This window comes from Sitophilus oryzae, unplaced genomic scaffold (assembly GCF_002938485.1).
Source record: "Sitophilus oryzae breed Bouriz unplaced genomic scaffold, Soryzae_2.0 scaffold_863_pilon_pilon, whole genome shotgun sequence".
NCBI lineage: Eukaryota > Metazoa > Arthropoda > Insecta > Coleoptera > Curculionidae > Sitophilus > Sitophilus oryzae.
Genome location: NW_022147487.1, coordinates 527,585 through 539,360, shown reverse-complemented (window position 1 = coordinate 539,360; position 11,776 = coordinate 527,585). Strand labels below are relative to the sequence as shown.

General features: G+C 32.8%; 1 protein-coding gene across 1 annotated transcript; it reads right to left on the bottom strand.

Moving 5' to 3' along the window:
* Positions 1 to 9,130: 9,130 nt before the first annotated feature.
* LOC115890366 lies at positions 9,131 to 9,874 on the bottom strand. The gene has a single exon (XM_030910573.1). The coding sequence runs from the start codon at positions 9,872 to 9,874 to the stop codon at positions 9,131 to 9,133; it is 744 nt and encodes a 247-aa protein (XP_030766433.1).
* Between the last annotated feature and the right edge of the window lie 1,902 nt (positions 9,875 to 11,776).

Sequence of the window (11,776 nt, the reverse complement as noted above, 5' to 3'; positions counted from 1 at the left end):
TTTTTAATACCTACAGGGTGTCTCAATAAACCGTGGACATAGAACTACTACGTATTATAAAAATAAGTAAAAAAGTTCGTATAAATGTATGTCCTAAAATGCTTACAATGCTTTTTTATCTTTTAAATGATTTTTCAAAATGCTTTTATTATTTGAAGTAGTTGAAGTTGTTGGCATTTTGAAAAAACAATCAAAAGATAAAAAAACGCTGCTCGACTATCAAAATGTTGATCTAATAACAATTTGACGTTTATACTAGTACGTCAAAAGCAACTTTTTTCCAAAGCCTACCATGACTTCACTGAATCATCGTTTCTTGTTCACTATTATTAATATCTTAATTATTAGATATTAATACATTTGATATTATGATATTCTGGTATATCGTCTATTTTAAAATAAACTAACTGTTTCTATCTTATTTTTAGGTTAGAACGGGCATAATCAAGAGGGCTACTGATACCGTGTTGTAAAAATAAGGTAATTAAGGGCTTATTTTTTGGTATTTATTATAATTTTGCTAATACCTTCGGTTTGAAAGAAGATATCAAAATGCGGTTTCCACTGACTTTTTAAGCATTTACTACTCTTTACTATCAGCTAAAATTACATATACTATTGCATTTATTTTTTTTTTAAACGGGCAATGTTTGTTAAATTGTAAGACAACGCCCCCTAGCGTCTACGTTCAAAAGCTTATTATTATTGTTTATATGATACAATATAGAGATAAGAATAAGAAACGCTCTTTTAAACGAGCCCTCACTTGTTGGATTCCGATCATCCAGTCCAGAGTTATTAATATTCAAATAAAAAGAGATCTAACCTTCCCCCACCACTTTATTTTGGTAGATAGGTGAAAATGGCTCTAACAAAAAAAAATCAAAATTTACTGAAGATTATGAAGCTATTACTTATAGTACACCTTATCTAGGCAAAATTGTGTAAAAACTCCATTTTCTTATTGTTTGTTGCAGTTGCGCCCCCTAGTGGTAGTTCTACAAACTTGAAAATTATTTCCAGCAATTTCCCATAGCCTCTTACTTAGTTATACGTATTTTTTTCCGCAGCTGCTACGGCTAATACTTTCCGAGATATAGCCGAGGGCTATTCTTAGTGGGACACCCTGTACACACGTCTATTATAAACCATTGACGTTCTGTCAAAATACTACAATTACTTAATGAGGTAAAACCAGAAAGTTTAAACATTCTGTATATGATTTTTTTGTTTCTTTTTAATTTTCCAGCTTATTTTTCAGAATTCTTTTCAGGAAATGAATCTGCTACTGAAGGTATAGATATTATTTTCTATTACTGACTGTTTATTCTTATTGAGTTTTATTTCTGTTTATTAGAATTGTTATTATTGTTGTTGTTGCTATTTACTTTTTTCTTTGCAGTATTCCTCCTTCAGTTGCTGTAAAACTGATATCCTCGAACCTGATGTCAATCGGCGTCAGAAGGTTGCATATTGAACACAGTACCATTCGAAATAGCACCATCCTTCACCTCCAAGCACATTCCTCTCGGTTTCTTCTCTGCTACCGTTACATATAACTAGCGCATCACCGGTAGTACTTTCACTAACTTTAACAACACTACTCTTATCCAGAACCGAACTAGAGTCCTCTCCTGGTACTTTACAAGCTTCGTGAAGCAAGGCTTCCATTTTTTACTAGTACTTTTCAGTCCAGAAAATATATTTAAAATGTGTTTTTTCGTTGTCATTCGTAGCCCCAAAAACCGTTGTGTATATGCGGGTAAAATTCACACGGTACTGTGCGTATCGGTCGGGTACCGACAGTACTGCAAACATCTATCTTTGTATTCGCCGATTTATATAGAGTGGTACCGCGCTTGGACTCTGATACGATACATCAAGTTCAGATTACCCCGTTGTGTGTAGGTTTGGCGGTATCAGTACCAGTAGTAAGGGAGCCTAAGATACTAAAGGAAGATTTACTCCTGCGTCATGGGGAGAAAATAAAAAATTGGTCAAGTGCGAGTCGGACTCGCGCACGAAGGGTTCCGTACCATTTATTATCTATACCATAGACTTAAAATAAAATATAGACTACACTATTTACATCTCAACGCGGACAAACAACCTTTTTTGTACACATGTTTACTTCTGGGTACAGTCGACCGAGCCTTCCTCATCCAGCCTATGTTGTCACGTCTTTAATATTATCAATATTTTTTTTCTTATTATACACATATATTGAGATATTAATACTACAGTTTAATAAAGTAGGTTTTAATATTCCATAGATGTATTAAATAGTCCTTATACTACTAAATTATAAGTCGGATACTGTTTAAAAAGGATAAGTTCTTTACAATATGATAACACCGATTAGAGGCGAGGGAGCCTATTCATTCATTTATTACCTTGTAGTACGCGTGGCAAGTGTGCGGTAAAGCTTTGATGCCGCTATGTCCCCGGCTGTATTAACGCATTTTCTTAGTTTGTAGTCCTTAAGTGTTTATTTTATTGACTTTTTCTGTTCAAGAACTATAAAATATGGTTCGCCAGTGCCAAATTTGCAAGAAATTTGACTTAAATAATCCATTTAAGTCTTGAAACGACTTTCGACCGGTAGACAACTCTCAATTTGCCCATTGGGAGCCAGTGGCGTTGTTGTAGAAAGGCGCTTATTTAGATAATATTTTAGTAAAATGTAAAATCTGAATTTTTTCTCATTACATTATTTACTTACTTACATTGTAACAAAGTCATAATTATAACCCTGTTAATAATTAATAATGATTTTATTAAAAATATGGTTTATTCTAAAATTATCTTGAGCATATAAAATAACATACAAGAATTTTAAATTGATATTACATTATGAAACAATATTTTTTAATATACCGGGTCGTCTCAAAAGTGGCTCACCCCCTATAACTTTTTTATTTTTTCAGATAAAAAAAACAGATTTGTATGTTATAGGTATATGACATAAATTAGGATTTATTGATGTATTCAGTTGTTTTTGGTCTCTTCCTGTTTCACCGAAATGATTACATCTTTTTATTTTTAAAGGCAACCTCGGTATATTGCTACTTTATTCGATAAAAAATGACACTCTGAATAGAATGACATATCATATGTCAACTTTTGACATTGTCGCTGAAAAACAAATCGTATTTTAAATTTCAATCCAGGGTGCCATGGTGTTGTTAAAAACACTAAGTTTTAATCAAGGAGCCTTGGAAAAATAGTTTTGATCGTCTAATAGGTTTCGTGTCTTGTCTAAGTCGGTTAAAATATGTACAAATCGTATTTTTAATCATACATATGTCAATTTTTTCAAATGGAACAAGGGTGACTCATTAGCATATTTGGAAAAAGCATTTTTTTATGAATATATGATACCACACACTTGGTATTTCGAGTCAAATTGTCGTTATGAACCGCGTTACAATTACAATTAAACCATATGCGAAAAAATGTCAAAGTTGACATATGATATGTCATTCTATTCAGAGTGTCATTTTCTATCGAATAAAGTAGAAATATACCGAGGGCGCCGTTTAAAAATTAAAAGTTATAGTCATTTCCGGTTAAAAAGGAAGTGACCAAAAACAATTGAATGCGTCAATCAATCCTAATTTATTTCATATACTAACATACTAAATCTTGTTTTTTTATTTGAAAATATAAAAAAATTATGGGGGATGAGCCACTTTTGAGACGCACCCGGTATAATAAAGACAGTACCGAGTTAAATAAATGTAGTTTTCATCACCTTCCTTGCTTTAATGGAACAGATTTATGTTTTCTCTAATTTACATAATAAGACATCACTTAACCAGAAAAAAAATTACAACAATCATATTTTTTTTTCTCTCCCTGTCGCCGATTCTATTATATCTGTGGAATAGATCCTGTTTTGATTAATATTAGGGGTTGTAAATGTTTGACTAAAATTAATAATTTATTATTAATTTCAAAAATTACCTAATTTCAATTATAAAATTTCTTCTATAACGTGTATTTTATTATTTTTATCCTTTTTGGACTCTAAATTGTTTTTTCTAAACTTATATTTAAAAAACCTGTCCTAAATCTTAATAAAATATAAAAAAGTTTAAATACGATATATTTTTAATTTAATTATAGCTTCATTAAAATAAAAAAATTACCCGGCTATGATACGGAGAGTTCAGGTGTACTTGAGAAACGAAAGTTTGTGTTGTGTTTCTCGGCAGAGTCGTCAGAGAACGACCGTTACGACAGAGACAACCTATCTATCGTTCGTGTCGCACTCGTTATAACCTAAAACAATAACACAACAATAACAAGACAGTGTCTGACCGCATGTTCCAGCTATTTATGAATGAGATGCTCAGTCTATATTTTATTTTAAGTCTATGATCTATACACATTAGACACTATATTATTATAAACTTTTTTTCCGATTTAACTGAAATTCTGAATACGCGTATAAGTAATTTAAAAAAAATGAAGAAACACATTACTAAAAATTGTATTAATCAATAATAAATATGTAAAAATATGTAAAAATTAAGAAAAACGATTAAAAAAAAGTCGCCTTGACTAGGATTCGAACCTGCCTTACTAAGGCTACAACGTCATAGCAACGTAAAGTCCTAACGCTTTAACCACGCGGCCACCTAGGACTTGAAAGATTCTATCTAAAATTCTTAACGACTCAAGTTTGGTTGAACAACTTTAGTTGATCAACAAAAGTTGAATAAAGACTAGATCAAGTAAAGTTCACATACGCAGCAGAAATTGATAGTCCCGGTTCAGTTTGAAAATGGCGTCGATACAACCCAAAGCGGTTTCTCTTGCGTCTTTGTTTTTATAGTCACTGATGCGATAGTTCCAGAGGCACTCATGTCTTTGATATAGTTCAAAAAACTTCATAATCAAATTTTCTGACCATTTAACACTCATTGTTAACACTATTTTTTTATTTTCAATAATATTTCTTGCCAAAAACTACCAAAACCGTGGCTAGTTGATTGACTGCCTAGTTCACACGTTTCAAGTCTTGTTTCAACTTGAAAGCAATTCGGGACTTGAACGACAAAAGTTTGAATGGATCATTGATTTTGGACTGGTATGTTTTGCTTCTAGACCGACGATATTCTAAATATATGGTTATGTATATCATATTTTTTAAATTTAATTCATTATTTCTAAATCTGTTTGGGTAATATTCAATTCCATTTTCAAAATTTCAAACAATAAAGGGTGCTATCTCCAGAAGTATATTTTTATTTCTGCAAGACGAATATCTGCTATCTCCCTATTGTGTCTGAAAAAAATTATGTAACACGAAATATTGAGTTTTATTGTTCCCCAGCAAATAAAATTCTTATCTTTTTATCATATTAACGCATGAAAATAGTTCCTATATGTGGACATATTTTTTTGTACCGTTTTTTTGCTCTCCTGTAAAATTAGAAATAATGGAGTTAGCAGTTTATCACATTTCACCGACGATATGATGTGTGCTCTTTTACTGATGGAGCTTGTACAGGCTTTCAAAAAATTTTAACAGGACACTGTCTCCTCTAGGAACACCTCAGTAAATTTAAGCTTAGAAAAAACGGCGAATGCAGATTCTGTGGAGAAAATGGGGAAACACCAGAACATCTCATGACTGAGTGCGCCGAGACGACAACCATTCATGACCTAAACTTTGGTACGACTGATATCCGAGTTGGAAAAACTATAACCGTCTCAAATACTGACTTTCGTCAAAGCCCTGAGAATATATGGTGAATTACAACTCAAGAAAGGGGGGCACAATAGGTCCCCCAGTGATTAAACCCCTTCTATACAGGGTGAGTTTTCTACATGTTCTCTGTGGGTATCTCGAAACTACTGAGATATGGATGGTCGGTTAAATGGGGAAAGAATTGCAGTTTTAGATCATAAATATGCGCCTTTCAGATTTTTGAAAAAGTTCATGGCTTACTAGATATTTCGAAAAAAATACTTTGGCTATATTAAAAATGGTCCCTAATTCCATTATAATTTATTTTAGACAAAAAGTTTTCAGATAAAAGTTGTAGATAATTACATCCTTGAAATCGTGTTCTCCGTTTTTTTTTCTAAAGGCTGTCATTTTTGACACATATGACAAAAACATATGTTTTTTTTTAAATGGAAACCACAAGTGGCAATGACTTCATAAAAAGCGAATTTTTTTAAGCTTTTCAGCGATATAAGTTATAATATGTTTTTTTTTGAGAAATTACTGAATTATCGCCAATTTTTATCTGAAAACCTTTTGTCTAAAATAGCTTATAATGGAATTAGGGACCATTTTTAAAATAGCCGAAATTTATTTTTTTCGAAATATCTAGTAAGCCACGAACTTTTTCAAAATTCTGAAAGGCACATATTTATCTCCCTTCAAAACAGCTTTCCCCATTTAACCGAGTCTCTATCTCCAGTAGTTTTGGAGATACCCATAGAGAACATGGTCGAAAACTCACCCTGTATATTCTACATTCTACAATGATGTATCGCACTTACTCAAGAATCGAATATCACAGAACCAAAATATTTGGACTTGGACTCTAATTTTTTTATAAAGTTTTTTTAAAGATTTTTTGTTGATTGAAGTCAAATATTATTTTGTCTGTGTTGTCGTAAAACTAAAAAAAAGGGTCTGTTATTCTTTAACTTTCATGATGAAATTGACACTGGGTGACACGTTGTTTTAAGTATGAAAGAAAATTATTGCAAAAAAAACATCAGAAAAAATATAGCCCCAATTTTCTGGTAGGTTAAAATTAAATAAAACACATGATAAAAATTATCTGAAACATTTGCATACAAAAACATCAATTTCACTGTTTAAATATAGTTTTTAATCGATATAAAATAACAAAGCAATTAATTGCATGTCAAAGCAAACAGCGACAATCGCAAATTTATTGTAATTATTATTAGTATTTTAATTATTTAATTCCTTCTCTGTAGCCTATCAAAGGAGTTTAATGATATGTTCGTGTTTAAATTTATATTCTTTGTTTATAAATAACATAATTATATTTTCTCTGTTTTTTTTTAAATAAGTTTTAAAATAATAAAACTGTAATATTGTTTTCAAAATATACGCTTAGTAATTTTTTACCATACCAACAGGTATGGTAGGCTATTAAGATCGGCAAAAAAAAACGTTTTTTTAATTTCACTCAAAATGAGTTATTTGTGTCATAAATGACCTAAATACAAAATATTTTCATGGTGTCTGCCTGTCTGTCCGTCTGTAACACGACAACTCAAAAACCGCTAAACCGATTTTAACCAAATTTGGCACAAAAATACTGTGGCACCCGAGAGTCTGGCCATTAGTGTTTGGTGGGGATGGTGGGTTGGTAAGAGGGTATGGGAGGGGGTTAAAATTTTTAAAAAACCGTAACTCCAAAATTACAGTAGCTAGCGAAACGCGGTTTTCAATTTAAGATTAGGAATAATATTTGCAACAAAATTTGTAATAACATCAGAATCCGTCGTCAAAGTCGCAGTTTTTAAGATATTCCGTGTTTCCGTAGTCCCTTTTTCAAAAATCCGTGTGGAGAACTCCAAACTCCTATCTGACGCGACCCCAGGTGGCGGATAGGGGAAATAACCGCGGACCAAGAATTGGAAAAATTCCTTTACTTTGAAACTAAAAGAACTGTCTACCAACTTCTTTTTAACTTATTTTAGTATGGGCACCAATTTTTTTCCTCTGTTGTTCCTGTCGTGTTACTTTGCCAGTTGGGAACTCTCAGGTTGTTTGTTGTTTTATATATCATTATGCTCTTGCTATGGCATCTCTGTATATATTGGTGTCATAATATAAAAGTATCATTCGTTCTTTATTATATAATAAAATATATCTCAATAATATTTTCAACCTAATAACCAAAATAATTTTATTATTTTTCTCAATTTATTCCGTTTACTTTGCTAATATCATTTGAAATGTTATTTCCGTTATCTATTCAATAGAGCAAATTTGACTTCTAATTTGTAATCTCCTCACAACGCGATATAATTTGGCAAAAAATGTCAAATAACAAATAAGTAAGCGTCATAAATTTATCTAAATCGCTGATAGTCCCCATATAAGGAAATAATAAACAATTTATTGCTTTATTTATAAATTATTCCACACATATTTATATTTTGATATCGTATGCAATAATATTCACTCAAAAGTCGAACAAAATATTTTTAAACTATTTATATTATCGTTTATTTAGGCAATCATATGGGAGTAGGTATCAAAGTTTGCTAAAGAAACCTCTACACCTAAAATTTTACCTGTTAGTGTTCCCTGTTCAGTCAAAATATATCAATTTTTGGCGGACGGACTGAAGCGTATCGGAAACGTATCGAAGTCTGGCTAAAAAAAGCCACTCACACTTAATCCAAAAAATTACAGTAATACTTACAGTCTAACACCAATATTATAATCTAATGATCTATACGAAAATATAATGATTAATAAATCAATAAATAAATATTTTAATAATAAATTAAGAGAAAGAAAAAAAATAAGTTATACAATAACAGTATATTAAATTACCTAAACCTAACCCTTTTGAATATCTAATAAATATGATTTTAAATGTATTTAAAATTTTTTAGAGTGTATGGATAGGGGAGGATCACTCAAGAGTACGCACTTAACTTGTTTTTTCCAATAAAAAAAATTATTTGTTTAAATCATTTATTGGTATACTGACATAATACATTGAATCGTATTGTAAGATAATGTTGACATAAATGTGTTATGTAGTTTTAATGAAGAAAAATATAACAAATAAAAGTAAATAAACAAAATGTGTACTCTCAGATACCTAGGTGCACAAGAGTACGCAAGGTATATACCCAAGAGTACGCATGAAAAATATAAATTAACTCTGGTATAAGATGGCTTATTCTGAACTAAAATATAAAATTCATGACGGAAGAAACTAAGAGTTTATAAAAAAATTAGAAACCGCATAAGTCACAACAAAATTGACTGCCTCCCTGGTAACTGGAGCAGTCTTCATGCCACCATTCCTGGCAACTTTGACACTGCAACCAATCTGAAGTGCTGAAATGTTCGTTGCATCCAGGGCAAATTGTCTTATCATCCTTATTATTCATTTTTTTTCTTTGTGTCACGTTTTTGAGCTGTAGATTTGAAAACATTTCTTACACCAGATGTAGGTTTTTCAGCTGGTGCGAAATCATGTTCAGTAAAAACATCTGGGTTGTATGGATACAGGCCCGTGCACGCAAGAGATTTCTCACAAATTTGAATGGTTGCTACTTTTGAATAAGCTGCATGGAAGAGAGCGGCCATTTCTTTCATCGTGATAGCTTTGCCAGCGTTGTTCACCATCCACTTATCACATTCATTTGCAAAGGCTGACTTTAATGGGAAGAAAAATCCGCGAACCAAAGGTTGGATCTTGTGGCTTCCGTGGGGAGGCAACGTCAAAAGAATTATGGAATGCTCTCTAGCAAATAAGATGGCTTCTAGCGAACAATGGGACGCATGGTTATCTAATATCAATACCACTCGATCAGCTTTGGTTGGCTTTACGAATTCGCAGAAATGTCGTAACCAAGTTACAAACAATTCCGAATTCATATATCCAGTATCCGAATTCATCTTTAATGTACCTACTGGTGCGCCATAAAGCAGCTCATCCTTCATGCGCTTTCTGGCAAAAATAAGTCCCGGTGGCACCCAGATACCCGAAGCGCTCATACAGCAGACAGCGGTGACCAATTGGCCTCTTTCGGCAGAGACTACTTTTGAAACAGTTTTTTTACCCTTGGGAGCATAGACCTTGGGAAGTTTGTTTGGGACCGTCGAAAGCCCAGTCTCGTCCATGTTAAAGACTATGTGCTGGAGCATTTGTTTTCGAATAAACAGATTTTAAATTTTGAACGAATCTGTCGCATTGTATTTTATTAAACCCAATAGTGCGAGCTAGGCTACATTTTTCTGGACTCTTCACGGATAATGAATTTCGTGCGGCAAAGGCTTGAACTCAATGTTTGCCCGCTATTTTTTTTCTGTATCAAATCGGTGCGAAATACGATTGACTTCAGCAAACTGGTACGCTAAAGATCTTACATCCCTAACGCGTAATCCATAAAAACGGACATCAAGTTCGCGAATGTGGTCCGCTAATTATTTCTCTTGTTCTGCCGTAAATACTGGTTTAAACCTTCCCAAATTTGCTGGAACAGTGCCTAAAAGTTATAAAATAAAATCCTGTTGAAATGCGACTATTAAGTATAATATACCAAACGTAGCCTCTTTCTGAGCGAACACTCGTTGACATTGAATGATTTAGCTACTGATCTTTTACTCTCTCCTTTTGCAATACGTTGTTGAGCTTGGACTAACATTTCCTGAGTAAATTTTAGTTCTAGGTCACTTTTCCTTTTATACTTTCCCATTTTAAGATTAAGATTAAGATAGAGTAGTTCGAGTAGTCGCATACTGGACTAATAAAGTCGCAGTTCAGCCTTAACAGGTAGTATACTAGTCGCAAGATTGCCTAATTTAGTCATCCTGGAGTCTAGCATGTGCCGCCCCCTATATTCTAAATAATCGAGGGAGTGGATAAAGTATCGGTAATATGTTGATGTATATTTAAATTTAGTTTTATATGTGCCTTTCTGACGTCCCATTTTAATTAAGTTTTTTTATAAAAACAAAACAGCACTGAACTGTCTGACTGAACAGAACATGAAGTGAAAATTTAAGATTTAAGGTTATATGGTTCAATACAGTTGCTAAAAGGTAGTGACTCGACGCCCTACCAACGTAAGAATAAGGAAATCTTAACAACGTTGGAATTAGTAAACAGACGACGTTTGCATAGCGTTGGAATAGGTCCTGAAAGTGACGTCGGAAAACTCCTTATTACCCAACATTGTAGCTACGTTGTCCGAATCACCTAAAAGATCACTTAAGCAAAAAAGTTTACAAGACAACGTTTATTCGACGTCGGCGTCGCAGAAGCTTTTACTCTGTTGTAGTACTAGTTCAACGTCGGCACAACGTTACAACTACGTTTGTTATGTTAATACCTAGGTACGCAGCTATGGCCATGAAATCCAACGTTGTATTTAGTAAACATGTGGTCGCAAGTCGTGAAAATGCTACTTGAGCGTACTCCTAACTCGTTACCCCGCGCAACGTGGGATCTGGCATTATCATGAACCAGAATAAACCGATTTCTAATGAAAGGAGCAATCGGAACGACAACTTCTTGGAGAACATCCTTAATATACCGGTGGGCATTGAGAGCCCCATTTTCAACAAATTCATGATGGTAAAAATATCAGTACTCTATGTGATTGCAATAGGTTTTTATTTATTTAGGCCAGTTTACAATGTATAAAATGTCAAATTAAAACAATGTCATTCCAAGAAGAAATTTTCATTTAGAAAAGTAAAGTATTTTCGTAACATTGATTATCTCCTATCTCCTATACACACTTCTCTTATTAAACCTGCTGATAATTTCGAGAAATATAATTAGTGATTAATAATAATATAAATAATTTTGAGAATTTCGCGATTGTCACTCGGTGTGTTTATGATCTTACGAGCTAAATTAATTGCTTTAGATTTCATATCAATGAAAAAAACGATGTTTAACATTGAAACAGCTGTTCTGTTCGTGCGGTCTTTACTTTGATGGTACTGTTTCTTGGTAACTTTAATTTCATCAGACACGCTGGCTGTTATCAAGCTGTAATGTTTTTCTTGGATTTT